The following is a 27,403-nucleotide window of genomic DNA, read 5'->3' as shown; positions in this document are numbered from 1 at the left end:
TGCTCCATTAAAAAAAAATCTTCCCAGAGGATGCCAGCTTTTGTTTAAATAAAGAACAGGCATTTGTGTTCTGATTGGGGATTTGCAAATATCAAGAGCAGTCACAGAAAGAATAGCGAATGGCTTTTACAGATATTCTCTGCATTTCTTTGAAAGAAAATCCATTAGTTTTTGTTTCAGAGTATTCTATTTGCATTCTCAACACCACTTTGTTTAGGTTAATTCAGTGCCATCGTTTTGAAAATGTGTCTTCCCAACTTCCCAACCAGAATCTTCTTCAGATTGTGGTTTTTATAAGTCTTTCCTTTCCCTACCGATAGGAAGAAGCAGTTTCAGTGCGGGGTACCAGCCCCTTGTTGAACTGCAATAAATGAGGTATTTGCATAAGAAATTAGCTTCCAAGAATTACATATGAATTACCAGTCACTGTCACTTGCTATTGTAACTTCACAGTAACTGATCAGGTGTTAAGTACCTGCTTACCTAATTGTCTCAGAAACTACCTCGGCCCACCTTTAAGCAACAAGTAAACTGAGGATTTTCTAACAAAAGAAAGGTGCTACCATTGTGCTTCCCACGTTTTGCATAAAATGCTTTTCTACAACTTAGAAACGGTGCGTTTTTAAAGCAACAGCAAACAAATCAGAGCAGTTTCCTTTACTGTTCTGTAGAATTCGAGGTACCTGTATGAAAACAGAACAGTATTTTTTCTTAAAATCTAATCTTCATGGAAGTTGCAGTAAGTTAATTATATATCTATTAATTTTGATTACAAAGCACTTAGTTTTATTCCTAATAGTGAGCATCGATAACAAATGCAGTTGCTCCTTCCAAAGGCTATATGGAAAGTTAAGGAACGTAACATTATGGACGACTGCAAAGGAGCATCCAACAAACTCAGTCTCAAAGCACTCGTTTTTTACAGGTGAAAAAAGGCAACGAGTGCTTTCTGCATGTGACTGACAACTCAGCCATCTGAGTAAAGGAACAGGTCATCACAGAAAATAATCTGATGACAACAATCCTGGATGCAGGAAAGACAAACTGCAAATACCTTAAAAAGGAGAAAGATTTCACCCTGTCTGTGCTAGAACGTGGGAGATGGGTTTTACAGCAAGAGGAGCTATGAACAGCAGGTTCTGGTACCAAGATTTTGCCCTTGGATAAGCAATGAAGCACATGCTCAATTTAATGCATCAAAACAGCTACAGTGACTTTAATTAGTCTACCAGTATTCTTTAACATTTACCTAACGTTATTTATCTTTGTAATTAAATAACTAAGATAAGGAATGTAAACAATGACAGTGATTGTATCTTAAGTCTCTGGAAGGGCATATTCATGAGAAGAAAGATGAGCTATCAGATTATTATTTCACTGAGATACAACCAGCAGAGTGAATGTTTTAAACAAAACTGGGGGTTTTAAACACAAATCAAACTGTTCTTACAGACCATTAGTAATCTTAAATATATATATATATTTCCTTTCATTTTCCAGACACAAAAGGAATGTACTTTTAAATGGAAACCACTGGAGAGAGATTTTGTAAATTCAAAACAGCTAAGCTGACAAAGAGTAATAAACTGAACAATCCTAAATTATGGAGAACGTAAGATAAAAAACTTAATTCTAATGTACACTGACCACAGATGACTTTTAAATAAAACTCAAAACACAGAACTGCCTATGTAAGGTCTTCCAGAATGCACTACAGACACCAACATTACATGAAGTGTGAATGTTTAAATGAACTACATTCAGAAAGAAAAAGTCCAACAGGTATATTCATAATGATCCATCCCTTTCTTTCATGTATTTAAAAGAAAACAAAAATAGTACTGTCTGCAATTTTGATTACCTTGAACAATAATCAGGATTGCTCAAGGTAAGCAACCAATGGCAAGTGGGCAGGTGGGGAAGAGAAAACAGACAAGCTCCCACTAAAATCCCTCTTGTCCTCCAAGTAGCAGAACAAACACCAAGTCTCTTCCCCATGTTCTCCCTCCAACTCCTCCTTCTGCCCATACAAGGAATAAAATCCAGTTTTGCCGAAGTTTCTGACACACCTCAATGTCTAAGCACTCTGCCAAGGTTTTAGAGATAGACCAGGAACAAGCCATATCAACACTTACTCAAGTAACTTCTTTATGGACAACGAATCAGTGATGAGTAAAGAAAATGAGGGACTTTCAGAAACTAATAATGTGCCATGATAAATCTCAGGAACTGTTTTCAAGTAACACATTTCATTTGAACAGTAAATTTGAGACCTCCTTGCTCAAATGTTTCTAAGTTCAGAGGTAATGCATTATACTATGACCTGCTTTTAAAGATCTCACAGGTAAAAGAAAGTACACCAACCATCAGTAGTGCAAGACCCTTCTGGGGCGGGTTTTTGTGAATACGGGATTGGTGGACTGCTCGAATCTGACATGTCTTCATCCTCCTCTTCATCTTCCATTTCATTAACTGTTTGGTGAGTAGAAAAGTCCAAATTTCCATTTTGTGAATAGCGATGCACTAACTCTTTATCCAACTCTTCCACTTTTGGCTTCACATCTGAGCAAGAAAAAAAATCAAAGTAAAATTTTCATCAGCATTTGTGACTACCCCCTTTAAAAAAAAACAGTATGCTATTCTCTCCTCAACAAGGCCTGAAATTCAGATTTTGTGTCACACAATGAACAGCAGTACAGCTTTTTGTTATTTAATGAAATACATCCCACCCTTTTCTCAGAAAAACAACAATTGAAATGTGCCATACTTTCATGGTTACCTTCCGGCAAGAAAGGTGGCTGGTCAGGATCCAGGTACAGCTGTGAGAAGATCGGCCGTGGGACAACGCTACTGCATCTCAGAGAAGCTTCTATGGAGTTATGAAGAGCTTCTTCAAAACGGGCAGATTTTAGCTGCCCAGCGTATGAATTCCCCATGATCTAAAAATGCAAAGAAAATGGTTGATAAGCACAAGGGAAAGTGCATATACAGACATTTTAAAAAGGACAAGTGAGATCTTTTTAATATCCACCATGGCAGACACTGGCAGAGACGTCAAGTTTGATAATATTGTGCTCTAACAAGCACTACGTTTCTGTCTAAGTATTTGGTACACCATGCATACTCTTGTTTCGATTACAGGTTTTAGCACAACTGCTTTGTGTTTTGCACATACATTTCCTTCGCAGCAAACTCAATAACTCCTTTGGTGTAGAATTTTGGTGGGGTAAGGGCAGAGGGGAGAAAGAGAGAAAATCATTATTATTGTCATTTTCAGGATTTTCGAAATAGACCATAGAAGTGAACACAACACAGAAGACTGCAAACTTCAAGTCTGGCTTCATCACTAGTTGTTGAACTACTTTAATGTTATTTAACCTGGGATTGAATATGCCATCATTTGCAAAAAACAAACAAACAAACAAAACAACAACAAAAACCCTTATATAGACATCCAGTAACTTGAAATTTTGGTTTTGCTAATAACTGAAATTGCGTGGAAGTCAGCTCCCTGTTTTTAAGAGTCTTCTGCAAATGCAGTGAAGTGCTTTTATTTTAAATTATGCTTTACATTGCTGTAGTGATAACAACCTTCTAAACGTCTATCTTGACAGTTAACATTCATGTTTATAACAATGATTAACTTATCAATTTTATGAAATATTATGCACAAGTAGACTTTTATATCATCACTTCTCCTTGGGCAACATTATTCACCCCACAACCACTTATATTTGTTCCCTCAGCATTAGGATATAGTAAACATCTAGTACCAGGATGGCCATGGAAAGGTTTACAACTAGGTAGGGCAGACTCAATAAAACATGAAATTTTCCACTTTGCTGGGTCATCATGCCATGTAACATTTACTCCAAAAAAACAATTTAAGATGTAACATTTTCTACTGTTCAAAATACAAGACTGCGTTTTCAGAGAATTTTATTTCAACAGAGGTTACTTCTTCTCTGTTAAATCAATAGTAGAAAGTACAAACACTTATTGTCTTTGTACTTTCCTTCACTAGATGTCACCTAGTCCCACAGCCAGAAAAAAGCCTCAGCCAAGAAGATAAGTAGGCATTTAGAAGTGTATTTTTAATTTAATTTTTCTTCATGGGATCAATGCAGAGAGACCGGCCTGTGGAGGATGACTGTCAAGGATTAATTTGAAATGGTGGGTTAACATAACTGGAGGGGACCATTCCAGCTTGCTGTGAGAAAACAAAGCAAGATTATAAGGAGCTTGGAAACATCCAGTAGAGGGAGGCTCAGGAATTGGTCTCCTCAAGGCACAAAATGGAGCAATGGAGAAAGAGGAAGGCTTCTCTCAAGACTAGAGGGAGAATAGTGAGGAACCCAGGAGGTGGGATGCAGTGAGGGAGCAGCCATAAGACACGGGCCTGGCTGCAGCAGGGGAAGTTAGGCCCCAGGGAGCCCAGTGCCAGCAAGCCAGAGCTGGGCAGCTGATGTTCTAACGCTGCCCCAGGCCATTAGGGCAGCTGGGCCTCACAGGGAGTTCAAGGGAGCTGGGGAGAGGAGGGGCAGGAGAAGGAGGCTGCCCCTCTGCAAGGGAGAGGGCTGGAGAGGCCTTCCCACAGCATGCAGCTCTCCCATCCGCTCTTCTAATCCAGCCAACCAAAAGCCAAGGACACTGATTCAGGGCATTACTGCCTTTGTGTTTCTGTTTTTGAATCTACCCTGAGTGCCTGGTGCAATTAGGAAGCATTTCATTTTCCTCCTGACTGTGTCAGTGGTAGGGGGCTTGCAGCCACACAGCTGCAGCACAGCATCACCTGCTTTAAGTGTGTCTGTGGAGGGGCTCCAAGAATGATTTACAATGGGGCAATAATAAAGCTTAAGGTTTCCATCTACACTTTCTCATTACTACGCCAAGGAAGAAGGTTCAGATATCCCTTCTATTTCACCAACTTTGCCACTCTAATCAGGCAATTTTTAGTCCATGTCCTTAAAACACTATTGAGAGACAGTTAAAATGGAATAACTTCAAAATGAAACTTGCAGCAAAAACTAAAAGGAGAACTTCCTGACATTCAGACGACCTGCGCCTCCCAGCTCTATCACTCAGAGGGTGCTCCTCTGTAAAGATCCTGACACTAAGTCATCATGACTCCTACCCTACACATCCTGAGCATCTCCACTACTGCAGTGCTGCTTCAAAGCAGATTTACTGAGACTACTTCACGCCTTCTTTGCAGTAGCTAACACTGAGCCAGAGGATTAAGGGGCATTTGCTGGAGTTAGAGAGCTACTCTGCAGTCTGAATTGGGGTACTAATGCTGTAAATTTTGGTCAGAAATTAACTATAGATGTTCACTGTAGAAAACAAAACTAGGACTGACAGGTGACTCTGTAAAGGCAGACAATTAGAAGTAGCTAAAGATTTCAAAATGTGATTTTAGCATGGCAGTAAAGGACAAATTTGAATGCTTCTTTCAACCACAGAGGCTGAATTTGCAACAAAGTCGTATCAATTCAAGCAAATAATGTAGTTCTGTATGGTCAAGAGAACTGAGCACAAATAGGACACTGCATGTTCCAGAAGAAGCAGGTCCTGGTTTCTTTACAGCTCCAGCAGACTGGCAGTGTCTGAGCACAGCAAACGTTACAAACTTGTTCCAATCAGAAAAATACATCATTCTGGTCCTGCACATACCCTTCCCACACACTAAGAAAAAAAAGTAGAGCTTTTTTGGAAAGTAGGCCATTACCCAGCAATTCTTTGGAGCAGATCTACATATGGAGCTGTAGGCTTTACGAGTAAAAATATAATCAGATCATTCAGTACACCAAATAGCGCATATCTGGCCTCCAGGTGGGTCATGACCCCAGAGACTTTAAAGGAGAGGAACTGAACTGGAGGATGAGGGAGGGGGTGAGTGTTGTTGTTATGGCTTAAAGCAATTTCACAATTACCTGATAGCGAATGATGAATCTGATGCAAACACCCTCCATTAAGTCAGCTCTATCAAGTCCTTACTTTGTGTTTAACCTAATGATGTAATTGTATTCTCCAAAACACATAATCTGACTTTTGATCTGGCTTAACCCCACAGAAAAGTTTCTCTTCAAAGGAAAAGAAAACAAGTTTCTTGACAAAGGTACTCACAGGCCCCACAAAGCTTCTGTATCTTGATGGGTCATCTTAGGCAAAGGGAAAGCAGGCATCTATTTATACTGTAAAATTGTCTGGGAGCTGATTGCTTCAGGTATATTGAGCATTTTCTGTTATTTATCTGGGACTCATATTTTTTCCACTAGGGCATCATTAGGATCTATCACAAGCATGCATACAAGCAGAAAGGATGACAGCTAACAACAGAAGTAGCAAATATATTTGTTAATTAAAAGCGTAGACTACAGTGACAGAAGTATGTACCAGCATCAACCACAGCAACAAGGAGGAAAGGCTTAATATGGGATTCAAGACAAGAATGAAAGACAGAGTGTTCTCATTAACATGTACCTTATCTCACAGCCTCTGTAAGATCCCTTTTACCCCCACAAGTCCTTTCAAGATCCTGAGATTCTCACCCTGCTTTTGTCTGTGTTGGGGTTATTCAAGCTCAACTGTAAAAGAGTTTACAATTTTATCTGGTGAGTGACAAGACAATTCACAAAGCCTTCCAGAAAAAAAAATGAACTATTAGACTACACTGACTGCTTATAGTGGGGCTGTCTTACAATTTTTCACTTACTATGAAGAAAATATTGATAGCATCCTATATCCACTACCACATCCAAGTAAAGAAGGTGAAAGATCAAGAACACTTTTCCTGACAAGATTTTTCTTCTTCTTACAAAAGTAAGAAGTACTTATACTTACAAAATTGTCATTCAGTAGTTTTAAGTTATGAGCTCAGCAGTTTATTGCTCAACATCCTGCATTCTCCTTCATCTTTCAAATGCTCTCTTTAGATGTAATCTTTCACGAGTCTGAAATTTCCAAGTACTGTTTCAAAGTTCAGTGTGTGTGGTTAGAGTCAATCCATGACAAACTGACAGCAGTGAGTCCTCCTTAGCCCCATCTGGAGCTGAAAACTATGTGGCCACATTCCCACACATGAGGCTTTGTGAGTTGAACTACATAGAGCTTGGGCTGGATTTACTTTCCTCCAGGCCATGGCTCCATCTCAGAAACGAGATGCCGAATCCCAGGTAGTCTAAGCTCACATGCCACAAACAGAGGAAGGCTGGGGATGCTGATTGCATTCCTTTCATGAGATTTGAGATGATTTAAGGATTGAGCAAGTACCAAACTACCTCTGATGCCATTTCCTTGCTAAACAGATGCAACAAACAGATGAAAGAAAACATTTGACTACTTAATTTATGTGAGTTCACATACAGTGATTGCACAATACACAATAATCATGAGAGGCTCGTATCTGTGAATAAATGACACTATGGTATAAGCATTTAAGGGAGTGAAATGCCTGAACACAGAAGAATTACTGAAAGTTCTATAAAAATACTGGAACACTAATGGAGCAAAAATGTGACATCAAGCAGGCTGCTCTGAAACGAGGAACACCTTGAATTCAGAAGTTAATTATGTTGATTTACCCCATTCTGACTGCAAGGCTTCTCTGAGTCCATTAAATGATTCTATGAAATTAGCGGAGAAGTTACTGTCAAGGTTTTCCAAGGTCTTTCAAATTAACTTGTGAAAGCTGGAGCAAATCCTTCTGTGCTACTGGGATCTTCCACTGTGTACACAGGGAATAGAACATTTCTATGTACCTTCAACAAAAAGGGTACATTTTACCCTTTTATTGATATGGAAAAAAACTTCAGGGGGAAAAAAAAATTATCATCATAAAAATCTAACTTTTCATTTTTAATTTTTGGAAACGTTGAAAGATTTCATCAATTTAAAGCAAAGGATGTGCTCACACTGACTGCAGAGGCAGCACAAGGAAATCACCAAGGAGCACCTCCGAAAATCTCATCCTGCTTCCTTAAAGCAAACCCACTCCTACTCAGCTTTCACCCTTTACAGCCTTTCCCCTAAATCACTTGGGCTATTAACCACATTATTAATGCCACTGCAATACAACTAAATCAGTAATGGTGCTTAATCTCAGCTCTAAGATCAAGGTGCATTAGGCTGTGTAATTCTGATTTAGCAATTAGTTGTAGACATGAATTAAGGCTCCCAAAAACTTTGCATCTTAGCACAATCAGGAAAGTTATATGTTTGAAGACTGGGGTACCACCACTCACACCTCAGCTGATGAAACTAAAGAACAAGTAGTATCTATTTAATTAACATAAGAATGATTTAAATAACTATAGCCCGATGTAGCACAAATGAGATGTTTCTCTGATCTCAAGTAAGTTCCCAAATAAATTTAGGTTAATCTATAACACGTGAATGCATCTTTTCAGTCACATCAGTTAGGTAACTTAAACCTGAAGTTTTAACGTAGATTTAATGGTTATTGCAATGCGGCACTGTGTAATAATATCCCATTTAGATATACATGTATATGTTAATATATATTTTTAAATTTCCATGTTTCACAGATGTACAGTGACACAAAATGAAGCACTAATGGTGGCATTTCAACTTGCACTGCTAGTAAAAATGGACTTTATGGCAGTCTATAAAGCTAAGTTGGCCTGACAGTGAGAAGCTGAGTGCTTCACCTACAGCACCAAACATCATTTGAAGGCCTTATCAGTAAAGTTTGTGATCAACTCTTCAACACTACTGAACTAACAGAAATCACCATGTGACACTTAATATCCACATTGTTTTGAACCTTTACATTTACTCAGTTTGTTCCTAACTCTCATTCTTTCTTTTTTTTGGTACATATGCTCTAGCGTTGTATTACTGTTTTCAGTATGACTTTGGAGTAGGGCTTTGCACTATGGATTAGCAAAACACAGACATAAATTAGATGGTTAGCACTCTGTACCACGAAACGTAATCTGTTCTGAAACATCTCAACACTGGATCCTAGGGCACAGGCATTAAAACCCCTACTAAAAATTCACATAGTCAGCTTTTCTCCGCTCACATTCTAACTACTAAACAAAGGAACCAGGAACATTTTTTACTGCCAAGCAATAGAAAATAATTTCTGTGCATCTTGCAGAGATATTCTTAATTCCAACAATGTGTATTAACTGACACAAAAAAATAGAAATAAAACAATCCCTGTAGGAAGAATAATGGTAATACAGGTTTCATTGGCTACTGCAGCTTTCCAAACAGCCTGATTCTTCAGGAATATCTACCAAATGCTTTCGTTTTCCAGTCTTCATCTTATCTGATGCCTGTTTTGATTTGTGACAGCTGTAAAAGACTAAAACTGAAGCTCTGCGGGAGGACTTTGTAAGCTTCATCCCTTCTTTTGCTGCAAATGGCTCATTTTTACCGCTTGAAGCCAGCAGAACTGCAGTCATTGTGTGGCAGTTTCTCAAATACACAATCAGAAAGCCACCTCAGGATTACCCTTCTGCTGGGGTTAGCACCTTGAAAACCAGATGGGCTCTGCAGCCAAAGCATGACTGCGATGTGGCACAAACCAGGATACTTAGCAGCCAAGAACCTCACGAGTTCCATTTCCTTGATCCATAAAATGTATAATCCTGCCAAAAGCACTATCAAGTTTTGCTTCTTTCTCTCTCAGATTACTAAACAAATCCATGACAAAGATTTCTAGATTAAAAAGTAAAAATAAATCAAGGAGTAATAAATAATGTCTTGAAGAGTCAAACTGCCTTCACTAAAGCATTTGTATAAAAATGCATATGTGGGTTATGGGTTACAATCCTTTTCCTCTCTAACGCCCTGACTGAAAACAAAGCAAGTCCAAAAAAAGCATTAGCTTTGCTTTTATGAGTGTTGGAAACGATGACTCCCAGAAAGGAACCAACAAACGTGGAAAGGAGCCTCTCTTCTGTTGTGGAGAGGCTGCATCAGAATGTTTGTCAGAAGTTCTCAGAGCACATTCCTGTGCAACTCTTCCAAAACTCTTGTTTTCAAATAGGTCAAAATGGTTCCATTTCTCCCCACGAGAGCTCAGAATATGTTTTTAAAAAGGAATAAGCAATTCTTTTCTAATCTGAAGCTCCCATGCTGTCCACAGATCGAGAGACATACGTAGGATCTTTTTTCTGCAGCCCCTTTTAACTGGTGATGCAGAGACAAATAATAAAGCAAGCTGCTTTCACAGCCATTTCTCTTAAAGAAAGCAAGCACTGAACAAACACAAAACCCTGCATAGGTCAAAACCATAGCAATCACCTTAAACACACAATCTTAAGCTAAATATTGTATGGACATTTTCTGCAGCCTCCCTGCTGAGATTTTTACATCACTGATAGAATTTCTATTAAAAAGACAATCATCTAGCACAGAATCTTGGTGGAAATGAACTTCAAATTGTGGAGTGCTTTGTAGAATCCTTTTTCCTTTCCCGAAACATGTGTTTATCATGTGTCAAACCTGACTACTTTCTCCCCTCCCCAGAATACCATGAATTCTTCTGTAAAATAAACAAAGGCTCTGTCAAGCATCTCTGAAATTACCAGAGGCAGTCCCTGTTTGAGATCAAAGATGCACATCACTGCTAGGCCTTCTGCAGCATCCACGCTTTCAGTAAAATGACAATTTCGACAAACAAGTCATCAACAAAACAAAACATTAACAGCATCATATGTGGGGGATGTATCTAAAAAGAACGGTTTTGACATTCAAAGGGCTACGCCTAAACAGAAAAACTGTCATTGAAGCTTTTCTTTCCAGATGCTTTGGAATCCCAATAGGTGTCTGTGGGATGTACCCCTTTCTGCACATTTATATAAAGCCGTTTAGATCTGACAAAGAAAAACCTTAATCTTTACCTATAAGATGGAAAAAAAAAAAAATCAATAATTACATATTAACCCCCAACAGAAGAAAAAATTCATAATTCTAATGCCCCTATTTGTTCTGTGATGCAATTCATTACTTGTTCTGACACACTGCATATGAGGTCTTTATGTCCTGGAAGGAGAAAAGATGATACTAACATGTATTATCTATTGGAGGCATCAGATGTGCTTCTCTACTTGTTTTTCTCCCAAAAAGAATGTTTACAAACTGGACTTAATTTACCTGCAACAGAAACGTGCTAACAGAGGCAGTTTTGATTCCCAAAGCTGCTACTGTTGTTTAGTGAGTCAGTAATACAAAAAATTTACTGGTTCTATGCACTCTTAAAGGCACTCATAAAACTTCCAGTGAATACTGACATTCAGTATAAAGAAAATTGCCCTCTCAGTATTTATATTCTGCTTTTGCAGCAGTCAGAGAAAATACTATGTGCAAAATAATTACTGTGGGCTAAAATCTTCTTTGGGGAAAAATTCCCAATAAACATTTACATAAGATAAAGAAAAATTCTCTGCAGAACAGCGGATGAAAAAATGTCTTAATAACATACATTAACATACACTTCATGTTACATATCTCAAGTAACTAAATTATAGGATCATAAAAGTAAGTTTTCCAGCTCACATATATACTTCCCACAGTGTTTTAATTATAAAGTTGCTATTAAGTATTTCTTCATTTTACACAGACACATATATAAAATGGGATATTAATATTTATAGATATAAAGCTGCAAACAGACATCCCTATGGCAAAAGCCAATTCAATCTCATGGATAAATAAATCACTAATTGTTTCTTCATCTGTTACTGCCTTACTGCAAAAGAATTAAGCTAAGGCCTAGAAAGTCAAAGTTAAGGCTTGACCTTCCATCCCTACCCAATCTGTACACTCCCTTGTGTACCCCTCAAACACACACGCTATCATTTCCTGATGATTTTAGATGGGGTTATCAAAAGAAATTCAGAATATGTGTCAGCTTTGTAGCAACTTGAATGCTATACAAATATCTTCTGTGTTTAATTGGTGATTTGTATTTTAGTAGGTTTATTCATTCACAACTTTATTTGTTTAAAGGTGCCTTAACCTTGACATAAATCAATGCTAAGCATCTGTAAATAGCATTTTTAAAGAGTTTAAAAATTAAGCTCTTTGGAGAGCCACAATTTGCAGTCAAGTTTTTTTTTGTTTTTTTTTCCCCCAAAAAATAAATAGGAAAAAAAAATACAAAATTGTTTGTCAACATCTTTGCTCTTTTTTTTTTTTTTCCCCTCGAAAACTAAGCAATTCATTCTACTTAACTCTTCTTATGGTGTTCTTCTAAAGATCAGGACAAACCACCATGTTAGGTACAATAAAAATGCTAGCACTGGCTCCCAGGTATCTTCCTAATTTGACAATGACTGTTTGTGTAAGACAGGAGGGCCGAGGAGTCTGAGATCTTGGGTTGTGCCCCACAGCCACCCCCCTTTCCAAAGGGAAACAAAAAGCACTAAACCTTTTCAGCCACATACACGCTCCTTCCCCCACCACCCTTCTTGCGAAGACAGCTGCTATTGCATTTCCTTTCTTGTTACTTACGAGGTCTTGGCTCTTGACATTGATTTCTTATCTGTTTCTGTGACAAATGTTAAGTGTTAATAATCAGTCAATTTGAAGAAAGATAATGCTAAATAAATTATTGGAATTAATTACTCAAAAACTGTCCTTTAAAATTCATTGTGAGCATTACAACATGGTCAGCAAAAATTGCTCAAGAGCAGCAAAAAACAACCCCATATTTTCAACAAGTTAGTAAGTTTTAGGAGATTAAAAAGTTATAATTTAAACGAGGCTGTATCTTGATAATCTAAAGCAAATCTTTGAGGAGAGACAGCGTGACTGGGATAGGACGGCTCCCTAAGAAAGAGTCTTTTAATTTCTAACTGATGGGTTTTACTTCGTACTTTTTGATTATGACATATAAATTTTAGGATCAAAAGGTGAAAGTTCAGGAACCTTTTCAGTTATAGAACCAATAAAATGATAAACGTTTGAGATACCAAAGTATACTTCTACTCTAACTGTCCTTTCAGACCCGCATTGACCGCGCTATAATAGCTGCCAACATTTGGTAAGGATTAGCCTTTCATTTAGACAAAAGAAAGCATTCCTTAGCTAAATCAGCACTTTTTGCCATCAGACTCATAAAACCTTTTCACAACACAGATTTTCAAGAGAATCCTTTAGGGTTTTAGGATGCTGCTCCTTTTACTAAGTAACAAAATACACCCCAGGGTGTCTCATTGACCGCACTCAGCTGTCCTTTGACCTCTGCAATTGTTTAGGCCTAACTTCAGGGCCACAGAATCTGCCTCCCCCCCATCGAGGAGGCGAATGTTGCATCTTCCTGGCACCCAGGGAAGCAAAACGCTGGAGGTTCCCCCCTTACTGACTCCTACCACGATCCAGATGTTGCCAAGTAAAACCTTCCTGCAGGCAGGTTTTGGGACCCTGCAGGGGCCACTCGGGACACAGGCGGTGGCAATGACCCCCTAGCTCTGCTAGGCCTCCACGTTGCCCTTGCCCCAGGGATGCAAGAGGTCATAAAGCATCTTCAGCCTTCTGGGTACGCTGGCTATTTAAATGCAACAAGAAACTATGCAAGCCCAATACTGTGTACTAAGTCAAGCCTCCCCCTTTAAGAAGTCAGAAAAAACACTTGTGAGAATCTCAGTTGGAAGCACAAATCTATCCTGATCATGACAAAGATCTGCATTCTTCTTCCCATTTGTTTTAAGCCCTTTGAGAGGACAAACAAACAAACACCCACTCTCCAAGTGAATAAAACTCATATTTAGCTAATAGCTTAGGTATTTGCAGCACTTCTAAGTAGAGTATAAGAAGAAAATTGTTACAGCTTCAAGTGTCATTAAATAACAAAGTTGACCTCATGATGGATATGTAAGAAAAATGGAAACATACGTTAAGACCTCTCTGGAGAACTTAAGGTACATGCACGACCAAAGCAAAACAAAGTAGAAATTTACAGTCTACAACATTCTCAAAATGTAGTCCGTGTATTTGAAAGCTCAAAAGTGAAACACAAACATCCCACATATTCTTTATTAGGAAAGAGGAGTACAGTACCTTCTCAGATTCCTTTTAGCCTATCTGAAATGCAGTCATGATTAAAGGATGCAGCTAAGAGTTTGTGAAACTGCTGTGAAACTGTTTAAAACTCCCAACCACCTGAAAAATAAGAAGGGAGAAAGAAAAAAAAAACAACATTAGAATGATTTGTGCCGGCATGTATTTTATAAACACCCAACAAAACCTGCCTAGTCACACCTGGTAAAGAGCATACTTGGTTAAAGCTGCATTGCTTTTTTTCTGTGCATTCTACCAGAAAGTCCAAGTCTGTCACAACATCTGTACACTTTTAGTGCTGAAGGCACCATAGGCAATATTAGGAACCTTACCTCATCAGTGTGAATCATTTAACTGTTACAGAAAAAACAAAAAGAAATGATAATGTAGAAATAATTGTTTGACTCCTCATTCAAAAAGAAGCCAAATAAATGGGTGGGTGGTTATCTACTCAGAACTAGAGATCAGTTTTCAAAACCAAGTCAGAATTCGCTGATTTCTCTCCTATTTGACACCCCACAAAAGTATTTAAGTGGAAGTATTTCTAATAGAAATTACAATTCATAAAACAGAACACACCTGAAATATTCAAAGAATGACAACAACAGTAGAACAAGTAATAAGCAGAACAGTATCTCCTAAAATACTTATGCCTGTACAGAACAGTAATTAACATGAGGAAAAGCATTAAATTATCATCAACGGGATTCTGACAAGACTTTTAGGCATACAAGCTGGTTTGACTTCTTAATATTTTGCAAAAAGATTTCAAGTAATCTGTCTTGCTCACAGATAGGATTTCAGGCTTAAAGCTGCTACCACACCTTTAGACCTGGTGTCAAGAACAGAATGAATACAACTCTGTACAATGCATGCCTGTAATTCAGAAGCCAGGTTTTAAAATTCAAAGGGAAATAGCTTTAAACTTCTTCCTCCTGTTGTTATTAGAAATCAGACTATTGAGGAAAGCAGCTCTAGACCTTATCTCTTACCAAGGTAATGTATTTGTTTGGGATTGTGTTCTGGGTGAAGACGTGCACACAGCTCTACTCCTGCCCCACATCCCTGCTAGGCCAGCAGCAGATCTACCACAGATGGCCAATGAGGTTAATGCGCTCAGCTCCTGACCAAACCAGAGGACTCTGCGAGGACTTTAATGATCGCAGAACGGCAGTAATCCAATTCCAGCAGCTCCTGGGTCTGAAATTGCTATTTTTCGGACACGTGCTGAACATTTCACCTGCTAGTAATGACATTTTTGTATTTTCTTCTAATTACACTCAAAGCTAAGACCTTTGGCCCTAGGCCACAGACCGCTATTCAGGCTGCACACATTCTCTTAAACGCCCTGATCCTTTGTTGTCACCCCTAGTCTTTCATCTATTATTTACATCCATTCAGAAGAGAGATACTCTACCATTTGTGAAGCTTTAAAGCTTCTAATCATCTTAATTTCTTCGCCTTTCAACCAGTGCTTCCCCTTATGGACCAATGCCAATAGTGTGACAAAATAATTTTTCAAGTCGAGATCCTCCCAGACCCTTCCCAAACCTTGACACACACTGGGCTGCACCTTTTGTTTGCAGCCAGCTGCTTTTGCAAACACAGACCTCTGCTCGGTTTGGAGCCCTGACTTCACTTGTTAGTGTGTTGGGGGGCAGTTTTTTGGGGACTTGGGATGTTGGGTGTTTTTTGTACACCACTTTCTTTCTATTACAATGACTAACTCAACTAGTTAGCTAGGCTGCATCGGAGACACTGTACTGAAACTGTTTAAAACATTACACACCCTTTGAAAGCCAAACTGCTAAGAATTTCAAGTCTCCTGTTTTTCCAGAAGCAAACCTAATACTAATAAGCTCAGCTTTGATTTTCTGTTACAGACCCACTCGGTATTGAAAGATTCTCACATACCACTTAGGAAGTGCAAAAAAAATTGGCAACCCTTCTGCTGGCTAACAGCAGCATTGATTTGTCTTAGCCTTACAGCATGATGCAAAAATACAATTTCTTCACATGATGTTTTCACATGATGTTCAGATCATACCCTTCGGATCCTCCTTCATTTCCAGACAGGAAGAAAACCTATGGCATTTTCACCAAGACAGATCTCCAGCATAAATCAGCCCTCAGTCTTAGCCTCCAAGATGGTAATGTGTGATCCATCTTGGCTCTTCCTTCCAATACCGCCTGGCTTACTTTTGATTTCTAACAGAGCTTCCTTGTTGTCTGTCCCTTCTGAAGACCCCAGCCCCCTCAGCTTTTCTTATTTTCACCATTTGCTTCTACCAGCAGTTCACTTGAGGCTCATCCATCTTACAATGCCCCAAGTGACAGATGCTCTTAGGAATGACCACGCTGCTAAGGGAACAAAAGATAACATCACCTCTAGGAACTCAGAGAGAAATACAACTTCAACCCTAAGACAGGGCTGTCCTGAAGGACATGGCACCATAAACCTCTCTCAAGTGGAAGAAAAAAAGAAAAAAGAAAAAAAAAAGGAAAAACAATTGCAAAGAAAAGGAATCTGACACAATCAAAGGCCAAAAAGAGTATGTGCTTTGTGGCAGCTGTAGTTAGTAGCAATGATGGCCTTTTTACTTTCTTTATCCTAGCAACCCATGGAAGGATTTTGTGGAATTTACCTGTGATCAGAATGAAAGAGTAGAGATATTTGGTATAAAAATAAAAACTGCTGAAAAATTCTTACAAATTTAGAAGGCATTTGGAAACAGTTTCAGCAACATGGCACATAAGTTCTCCTTCAAAACACAAACTCACATGTCTAATCAGATTGAAGCAAAAATCTCTGCTTCAAAATGCACCCAGAGTCTTTTATCCAGTTGGTGCAAACAGACTTCTGAATGGGAGAGAAGCAGTCCTGGGTGGTTCTGTAAATCTCTTACTCAACAAAGAGGAGGGCATATTAGCATCTCCCAGTGACATACTTGCAAAAGTGATGCCACAAATTCTGAGAATCCCTTCATCTACAGCGGCATGCAGAGAAACCTCTTTCTGTCTCAGGAAAGCTTTAAACAGCATCTCATGACCGGTTTTCAAACACTACAGGAAATAACCATTGTTACAGTACATGAGATTGACAGCACATGAAGTTAATGGAGATAAAAGCTAGAGCTGTAAAACAAAGCATAGGGGGTCTATTAACCAAAAGTTGAATGTGAGGTCTGGGGAAAACTGCAATACACACTTCTGCAGCTGTATTTTTTAACAGGTCCTGAGTCTGTCTCTCTACATATCATCTGTGAAAACAAATAACATCAGCTACATTTGGTCCTTTTTGAACAGAAACTGTAGAAGCATCCCAACAAGAGAGGTGCATCCTAACTTCACAGCTGCTCTCCCACTCTGAGCCACTGAGTGATCCCTGCACCAAAACATTTGATAACGCCCCACTCGGTTGGGAAAAACATAAATGTAGGAGCCTCTATCGTACTAGGACATGACTGAAACAGCTGCACAAAATGCTCTGCTTTCTACCTCACTGCCCACCCTGATCAGTCCACGCTGCTCTGAAATCATATTCTGAATACTTTGAGGTCTTGGCATCGAGTACAGACCAAAAGTAGCAAAATATATGCTGCCCTACAGTCAAATAGATATCTTATCATAGAGACAACCTTTACATGTCGCAACTCCAAATATTGATCACAGTAGAGAGAAGTGTTTGTAGTTAATATGCAGTCCATCTTTTAGGTGAACAAGACCAAGAGTATGGTAAAAGTTCAAAACTACATTATAGAGCTCTGAGTAATTCCTCAGACTTTTATCTCTTGTGAGAAAGGACAAGGTGTAAAATGGGTTCTTGGAGCCCAGCTTTCTATGCAACAGATCAGGCCAAGGACAGTGACCTAAGCAGTAATGAAGAGTAACACAACTACTTGTGTCAATGTATTTAGTAACACCAGACTGCTTTGGAAATGTCTCATTTGATGAGTACAATGTTTTTCAATTGAGACTGAGTATTTTTTTAAAGTATTTTTGTAAAACCAATTCTAACACAATTCAATATTAACATAAAGTAACTGAAATATTGCTACTACTGCCATTAGTATTAAGTTATTGACACTGAAACATGACCTTGAAATGACAGCTCCATTAATGCAAGTCTTACGGAGGAAGGTTTCAAAAAGCCCCGATTAAATTAACTACTTTTAAACACAATAGGATCAATATGTATGCAGAGAATGTACACCCCCATAGCAAGTCCTGTTTGCTTGATTGATCAAAAACAAAAAAATCCCGTGGCCTTCCAGATCTCAGCTGGTGCCAGAAATTCACATAGAAAAAAAAAATCCATCTAAATGAAACTCTGAAAAGGTTTACCCTTCACCAGTCTATTTGCACTTCAAAAACTCCTTAAGTCCTTCAGCTAAACCCCAGGGTTGAACCATTTCAAAAATGAGAGGGGGATGGCCATGATTTATCTTCCTTCTGTGCTCTGGACAGAGCTGTAAAATCTGCCTGCCTGCCTGCTCGCTTTCAGGAGCCTTGGGATATTTACCATTTTTAGAAATAACGCTGCCCATTTCCTTGCTGTCACTTATCTCCTTCCATCTGACACAAGTACGTTAATAAAGGAATACTTCGATTTCTGCTCGCTGACATGCAGCATGTGAAGCTGAGTCAATTAATTGGCCAAGCATTGGAAATCATCATTCTGATTAAAAATACCTCCTTATATTAAAATACCTGAATAAAAAGACCTCATTCATGTCCACAAATATCACCTTTTGCCTTTCTGAATTTGTGCCAAGAGAACATTTGCTTAAGTATATAATTTAATGCTACCCCTTACATCTGTTTGTACCGAACACACTTTTGGCCAAATGCTCAAAATAATTTTCCCCTTGTACATGATCAGTGCACTGGGTCACACCGTATGCATTTTTCAGTCCCCTGTACTTCAGGATATGCTACCAATAGAAGGAAAACTGAGATTTCACGGGTCACAAACTTCTGGGTCACAAGGACCTTCAGCACGGCTGTCAGCCTGCTAAAACTCAATTGACATACCCTCGCTTAATATGGCCATTATTGAAAATCCTGCATCTGAATTTCTACAGATTTTCTGAAGTACAAACACCAACTCAACATTACTGCATTTCTTTGAACACAAAATAATGCCCCAATGTTCAGGTTATGTGTTAAAAATACAAATATACTTACATGAACCAATGAAACATATAACCTCCTCCAACATCATAGAATAGCACAAAGGAAGGGCACTGTAACATGCCCGTGTGTTTTACTATTTATAAAGCTCTTTCCTAAAGGTTCAACCCTGCAAGCCACATATCAGCGAGACAACTCTTATCACTCTACATTCTTCAGACTCGGATAAAGAGATCAGCTATTATCTTCTGAAAAGGGCCCATTTATTTCCAAAATCCTTTTGCTTTTATCACAGATTCAGTATCTTCCATTCTAAAACAACAAAAACATTTTACAAAGATAAAAAAAATACACAGACCCTGCCACTGCAGGTCCAGTCTTAATTAGACTAGCAGGAAGCCTGAAAAGCATTGACATTGTGCTTGTTTTTGCGCAAGTCAAATGCTGGCTGTAACAAAATAGCAGGCCTAATCCAAAAACCCTAATCACTCTATTAGTCCCCACTCAGATCAACAAGGATAGTTAAGTATGAGGTTGTGGATATAAGATATGGCAACTTACTCAGCATTGGACATTCCTCCCAACTTAACTCCTCGGAGCCTAGAACTCACCTCCACTTTAAAAAATAAGTAGAAAATGTTTAAGCGTTTATTCTCATTATATATGCATGTATATATATGCATATATAAGAAATATATATGAGAATATATATTTAATATTAATATATGAAATATCTACATATTTCATATTAAAAAACAATCTCAGAACTACGTTTTTTTGCAAAGTCTATTACAATATTTACTTGACTATGTCAACGGTGCCCTTCACTGGCTCAGAATGAACTGACTGCACTGATGGTGTTTCTCAACTTACAACTAACTCTGGCGTGCTTGCAAGACTTACAATTCCAGCTGCAGCACAATTAATAAAACACTTCAACTTCCCTACTTATGCCAACATTTGCTATTTTAATTGAAACAATTTTCTTGAAGGAAGGCAGTTTTCCTCCTCAATGCTACATTCGGTAGCACAAGGAGCAACTTCTGTTTCTTCTTGTAATATGAAGCTTAAGTACTTTGTGTAGTCATTTTTCTTTATAAGTTCTGAAAATAAAGCGAAACAAAATAAAAAGCACAGTCGGACCAACAAGATTTGGAATTTCATTTAAAACATGAATGCCACCAGAGCCAAGTAAAGCAACTTAAAGAGCAGAAGTTTGAGCAGAGAGGAAAAAAAACACATAGGAACACAAACAGGCTGTTCCCTCCCCACCCCCCCAAAAAAAGGAAAAATGGGAAAAAAAATAATTAAAAAGCTGAAAAAACGAAACATAAACAAGAAATGCCCTATGGATTCATTAGCAACCAGGGTGGCAGGCCTTCCTCTAATTCCCTTATAAAAGCCCATGACTACCTGCAGAGCCTGGGAGTGCAAATCACATTAGTGGAGACACCAGATGACCAAAGAAAGCATTGGAGGCCTGGTAAAACCAGTAAACAAAAGGCGGCATTCCAGCTGAATACCACTGCTAGAGTCAGCATTGTAAGATGCTTGGATCTGATAACCCAGAAGCAGATTAGCTGCAGGCAACAAAAGAGTAAAATGAGAAACAAAGGGGTCATTTTGACACATGAAGAAATCATTTCCATTAAGCCATCTTGAGTTTACTGTGTAGTTATAAAAACCCGCTCCTGCTTCAAGTGACATCTGAAGCAATGAAGCACTGCAGCAGCACAGACAGGCTCCTGAAATAATGCATTCCTCGATGCAATATAAAGAACTAAACAAGCCTCTTTGCCTTTGAATCCCTGTGACCTTTTATAGATCTAATAATGCTTCTTAAATCTGCTGTACAGATTTCTGTTGAACAACTGACATGTTTGCTAGGCAAGATGAACAGATTTATTAGTTCTACCTGTATGTAAGAGCCGCCTGCAGAGAAGGCGCATACCACAAATATTCTCTTGTCACCACATGAGAAGGCTCTTGTGTTGCACACATACATGTCTAACTTGCTCACTTTCATCACAGGAAAGAGCTGTACTACATGCCTTATCAGAAGGAGAACATTCAAAGGATTTATAAAAGTATCAGAGCACCCTAAACAAAGAGGCAAGTTGATTAGCCCAGAATATTAGAAGTAATCTTTAGATGCTTAATCCAAGCAGATCCCATATATTTCATTTACGAAGGGCTTGTCTAAGCAACATTATTTAGTTTTGTTCCTTTGGATTCCTTCAGCACTGTGTTAGTCCAACAAAAGAGAAACCCTTGGGCTTGCTGCTTAACTGCTGTTGCTTGTGCAGAAAGACATACATAGCCAAAACTTCTTAAAAATTCCAACTTTGAATGTCTTTAAGGAATTCTAGATATTTTTCCATAGAGGTGAGCACCTGACTCACCAGTCTCCCCTCACCTAGAAATGCTGTGGACCCCACTTTGGACAGCTGACTGAACATCTTGGAGGTGGAAGAAATTGTGTTTCTTGTTCCTAAGGTTCCCCAGCAGAGGAATCTTCCTCCGGAAGGAAGACCCTCACCGGCAAACTGAGGGGCTCCAATCTAGACTTGATGGGATACTGCAAGCAGGTCATGACATCTTCGCTAATTGTGCTGATCAAATCCTCCAAGAGTGCAGTTGGAGTCTAACACCTCTTTCACATTAAAACTGATATTGTTGAGAAGCCCTCAAAACAAGGACCTCCATAAAGCCTCGAGAGCTACCTGAAGTGACAGTAAATGTGAGTAAACATCTGGATTGCAAATAACAAACACCAGAAGAGTTATCCTAGTAGAGAAGAATCTATATCTCTACAGATATGATGTCTGATTTAGACACTGCTTGCTGAAAGATTGGAAGTGTTTCTGGAAATGGATGTTGAATTTTACTTTCTGGTTGGAGGTGAAACCACACACATTGCTCTTTTAGCAATTAAGAAATCTAATATAGATGAAGGCCTAAGTGAAAGGCACAGAACTGGGCAGGACAAATACTCAGGTTTCACATGGACAAGACAGTGATTTTGCTCAGTTCGGCCACATCCCCAGTACTCAAGCATAGAGGAAAATAAATATCAGTTTAGAACATAAAAGGCCTTTCAAGAAGAACTTCATAAGAAGAGCAAATAGGAAGAAAACACCTTGTTCTCTCTCTCACACACTGAAATAAGAAGATCCTTCTGTCTGGAAGACTCAGAAATAAGGAAAAGTTTGTTCTATGCCTTAAGTATAGGAGGGTAGCAAGGGATGGCAATACTAATAAGGGTGTTCTCTCTGTGATTACATTCCCCATAGTCTAATAAAGGTGGAAATAATAACATTTTCTTCTTCTGGCATCATAACCAACCTACGCAGAACTCAGGACAAAGCCTATCTTCCTATTAACTAATACAGACCTCTATTTTAGTCAGGGCTTCTTTAGTGAGCACTGGAAAACGCATAAACTGAAACACTCAGAGAAATCCTGGAAAAGGCTTTCATATTTCCAGCTGTTAATTATAACATAAAAATCAGGACTATATACAAGGACACTTATTAATCTAATCCTTTCTACAGGCCTAATAGGTCTGACTTGCTGTGAAACGTACGTCCTCCATCTGCTTCCTTTTTCTTTCAGAGAAAAGGCTCCATTTCTGCTACATGTATTGGCTTTCAAGGCCATATTCATACACTGCTCTGTAAAGAAAACAACATGCTTTGTAGAGTGGGAACCTTTTCAATGAATTCAAAAAGACGGCAATTTTTTGTTCCCTGCTTAGTAGATTCTTATTGTACAGATAGTTTCTGAGAACAGGTTGTATAAAAGCTAAGTAGGGAGAAAAATCCTAGCTTCACTGCCTGTCAACCCTGAAATCCCTAACGTGACAATAAGCAGTGCTTCCCCACCATATGCCGCACACTTCTGGTGCCGATCTTCCTTTTTATCTGATGCTCAGAATAGATTTCTGATGCAGATCTGAATGCAGAAGATCGAAAACACTGAGATGGAGCTGAAAAAAAAAAAATAAATGGGTGGTTGAGGATAGAAAGAAAGAGGAAATAATTTCTCAGAGATGCTATCTTTGCTTTGTTGCTTCTGTTCCACTTCCCCCCATTCCACAGCTTCCTGGGCTGTAGTGACCATGCTATGGTTGAGTTATGGTAGAGGAATATGAGACAGGGAAACAGGAAAATTATGATGCCAGATTTTAGGAAAGCTAAATTGCAGCTCTTCAGGGAGTTAGTCCAATAAAGGCTTCTATGGGTACCTCAACCAGAAAAGGAAAGTCCAGGAGGGTGTATCCCCACTAGTGAGTGACACAGGCAAGCTGGTAACAGCATTAAAGGCTGAGATACTTAAACTTCTTTTGCCTCAGTCTTCTCTGATAACTGCTCCCTGCACAGCCCTCAGATGTTCAATTTGGTGGGAGGGGGTTGGGGAAGCAACATCCCCATGAGTGAAAATCAGGTTTGTGATCACCTACAGAACCTGAACATTGACTTGTCAATGGATCCCAATGAGATGCATCCCAGAGTCCTGAGGGAATTAGCTGGTGTAGTTGCCAAGCCACTCTCACTGATATCTGAAAATGGCAATCAGGTGAAGTCCCTGGTGACTGGAAAAAGGCAACATCACACCCATTTTTAAGAAGGGTAAAAAGGATGACCGCAGGAACTACCAACCTATCAGTTTCACCTCTGTGCTGGGAAAGATCATGGAGCAGATCTTTCTGGAACTGATGCTAAGGCACATGAAGATGGGGAGGTTGATATGGGAGAACCACCAGGACTACACCAAGGGCAAATCCTGCTTGACCAACCTAGTAGCCTTTTATGATGTGTCACTGCAACAGTGGACAAGGCTCTCTGAGAAGGGTCTGTAAAGACCTCATAGTAGACTTTCAATATGTAAAGGTGAGCTACAGGAAGGAAGGTGACAGATTCTTTAGCAGTGTCTCTGGTGACAGAACAAAGGGAAATGGCTTCAAGCTTAAAGAGGGTAGATTTAGGTTGGATATAAGGAAAAAGTATTTTATAGTAAGAGCAGTGAGGCACTGGAACAAGTTGCCCAGAGATGTGGTTCATGCCCTGTCCCTGGAGACTTTCAAGGTGAGGCTCGATCAGACCATGGACAACGTGATCTAACTGTGCTGTCCCTGTTCATTGCAGGGGAGTTGGACCAGATGACCTTTAAAAATCCCTTCCAGCTCTAAGGATTCCATGATTCTTGCTCTCCATCTCTCACCAGCTTCCAACCACATCAGCTCTTTTCCCAGCTACTACCTACTGAAAGAACAAACCATTACCAAGAGCATCTCCCTCTTCTGGTGCAATACAACTCTCTAATTAGAGTACTGTCTGGTTTACCCTGGCCTATTTTTGGCTGCCATGTGAAAAGCAGCAACTTTTTCTTGCAGCTTTTCCCACTTCCCTGAACACTGTTTTAAATCCCAACTAATGACAGGGTTTGAAATCATGGGGAAACTCCAAGAAATCAACAGAGAGATACAAATTACAGTGTATGAAGAATAAACAGCCATTTTTCTTTTTGGAAAACCAGAGTCCAGCAGGATAACAATTCCAGATAAGATTTAAATAAACGAACGTGGGAGGTAACAGAGAAGACAGTTGGTTCCTTATGCTCACAGGTAATGACCTCTGTCTCTCTTGCTCTCCCAAAGCTAACAGTGCTGGTTATTGCACCCCTCTAGTGTGATCTGGAAAGGATCCAGCACGCTACTGATTACATTTCATCCCCAGTTAGCTTAACCTTTGAAACATGTCAGTCAGCTGCACAGAACAGACCAGCACGTAGGGTCAGCTCAACCTTGTTGGTCCCCACATTCTCCCAGTGTTTGCACAGAAAACAAGCCTGTGCTCAGGGATTCCTTCCTGATAAATACAAAAGGCCTACTGGGAACAGCACTGAAACACTGACTTTATTGCAAGGTGCCATTCACAGCCATTCATCTACTAAAGCAGAAAAACAGTAGTTCTTATCTTTCTAAAACTGTAAGAAATAACATATGGAAATACTCTCTGTAGGCAAGCAGAGACTCAACTGTTTTATATGAGGTTACATATCAAGCAAAAGTTGCATGCAGATTACTCCTTCTCCATGAATATGTGAAGAACAACAACAGAAAATGCAAGAAAATATACTCCGCAATGACACTGAAGCAATCAGGTCAACAAGCATAACAAAAATACTTTGTGCTAAAAGCAAGGTTAAAGCATTCCTATTAAATTGCCTGTTTTTCTCAAGTTCGCTTCCTTCCCAGAACACTCTATTTTCAAGCTCACATTTGATTTGTTGGGGATCTAATTTTGAAAAAGAAAAATCATCATCTTCCATTCCCTGGTACTCGTACATTAATGTACAGGTCTTTGCAAGATCAAGTACTTTGCCCCTTTTAAAATAGTTTTCAGGTTTCAACAGAACCCTTAGTTACAGGAAAGCATGCAAAAGGAGGGTAACACTAAAGTTTTCAGCTTCAAAAAGCTTCTTGTTTGTTATTTAGGAGTTGTGATGGAAAAAAAAAATAATAATTTTCCATAGGAACTACAGCAATCTAACATAACAGCAGCAATGCTTAACTGTCCCTTGGAGCACGTGCACTTGGATTTTTCATTATTTGGGTAAGTGTTTGTGTGAATGGCTAAGAGAACACAGGCTTTTCAAAAGCCAGAAAGAAGTGAAAAAGAGGTCACTTCAGCAGAACTCATTTTCTCTTAAATTCTCTGACAAATGCTGGTGAAACAGTAACAAAGCTTTCCACCTCTTTCTCTCCCTGTCAGCATCCTCCTGAGGTTCCTTCAGATACAACACAACAGTACCCTTGGCTATACCCCACCACCCTATTTTTGCTCCTCAAAGAGGAATTTTAAGACAAAAGCTGGTGACATGGTGACGGTGAGAGCAGAGCTGGCTGAGACTTCACACCCTTTTGGCACTGCCACCCCCTCCCTCAGGTGCACCACCCCCTCAGAGGGAAGGCCTCTCTGCACTTCAACCCACACTGCTGTAAAATCCCATGGTCCACAAGAGCTCTAAACCCAGCTTCTAGGTTTCTCTGAAGGAAACATCATGCTCCTCATCCTGCCCAAAGCTTCCACTGGAACACAAGCACCCCCCAAGCCAAGAGGAGCGGGCATAGAACTGCACTGGCTAACACAAAAATCCAAGTCCAGAGCCAGCCTGGCCCTCGATCAAGGTCGGCTGTGTCTGCCCCATTAGGCACTGCAGGCTGAATGGGTCCGGGGCTGACATCTCAATAACAAGGAGAGACGGGGGCAGATAATGGGAAGGAAAAAACCTCAGGGATTTGAGGGCCTTGAAAGAGAAGATAAAGAGCTTAAATTTGATGCTATAAAGACAAGACAACACAAGCAGAGGAATGCAAAAAAAAAAAAAAAAAAAAAAAAAGAAAGGTGACGGGCACAGAAAGCAAAGGGCAGGCACTAGGTTGTATTTGTCCAAGTCAGCGAACAAGGGCTTGACACAGAGAAGGTGAGAGGTAAAAATCCGTGATTCCTCCCCAGTGAAAGAACAAAACCATCCAGAAGGGCCACTGGGGAGGTAGGCTCTGCCACTGCTGGCAGGGCAGGCGCAGGGGGAGAAGGGATGCGAGAGGGAGGATACTGTGTGCTTTCACCATGCTGAGCTGACAGCTGAATGTCCCCATGGCAGAGACAGGTCTCTGCTTGAGCACAGAGAGGTGGGTGATTCACTTTATGACCTGTGAGTGCTTCCCTCCAAAGTTCACACAGGATGATAATATCCCCTTCAAATGAATTCATGCAGACGATGGTTCAATTCAAAATGAAAACATGCCAGGTCTTCAGCAAACAAAAACTAGCAAAAGCCAGTTACTGCTATGTGAATTATTTCTACAGCTGCTTGTTTATTCCATTTCAGTGGCAATTTGCACCACTGGGCTATGCACAGAGGGCCGCCAGGCCAGGAAGGCAGATCCCTATCTCCTGTCAAAACCCATACCAAGGCCACGCTCCTCAAGAGATGCAAGTGAAAAAACAGCTATTCCTTGTCCATTCCGCTATTGATTTTCCTATGCTTTTCTCATGTAAACTTGTGATCCTTAAAGAGGTTTACATACGTAAAAATAAAGTTTCAAGCTGTAAGTGTTACCTCCCCACCAAGGCAATGATTCATGTCAGGCATTCAATACAATTAAGAGCAGTGGCAGAGGGATGCAAAAAGAACAATTTCATTTTGCTACCACTGAAATCAGGCA

At 39.5% G+C, this 27,403-nt stretch overlaps 1 protein-coding gene across 9 annotated transcripts in view; it reads right to left on the bottom strand.

Annotated features, from left to right (window-relative positions):
• Positions 1 to 27,403, bottom strand: part of GREB1L (GREB1 like retinoic acid receptor coactivator) — a 107,996-nt gene that overhangs the window by 46,985 nt on the left and 33,608 nt on the right. For 5 of the 9 annotated variants that reach the window (XM_015855406.2, XM_015855407.2, XM_032442686.1 and 2 more), the window contains 3 exons: positions 14,038 to 14,139; positions 2,768 to 2,939; positions 2,365 to 2,562 (listed from right to left, as the gene is read on the bottom strand). In XM_015855406.2, the coding sequence (XP_015710892.1) occupies positions 2,365 to 2,562; positions 2,768 to 2,936 (367 nt within the window). In that variant the 5' untranslated portion in view covers positions 2,937 to 2,939; positions 14,038 to 14,139. Of the gene's footprint in view, positions 1 to 2,364; positions 2,563 to 2,767; positions 2,940 to 6,483; positions 6,588 to 14,037; positions 14,140 to 27,403 lie in introns of all 9 variants that reach the window. The other 4 variants (XM_032442685.1, XM_032442687.1, XM_032442689.1 and 1 more) reach the window with 2 other exon arrangements.

This window comes from Coturnix japonica, chromosome 2 (assembly GCF_001577835.2).
Source record: "Coturnix japonica isolate 7356 chromosome 2, Coturnix japonica 2.1, whole genome shotgun sequence".
NCBI lineage: Eukaryota > Metazoa > Chordata > Aves > Galliformes > Phasianidae > Coturnix > Coturnix japonica.
Note: the sequence above shows the minus strand (reverse complement) of the source record. Positions and strands in the feature narration are given on the sequence as shown.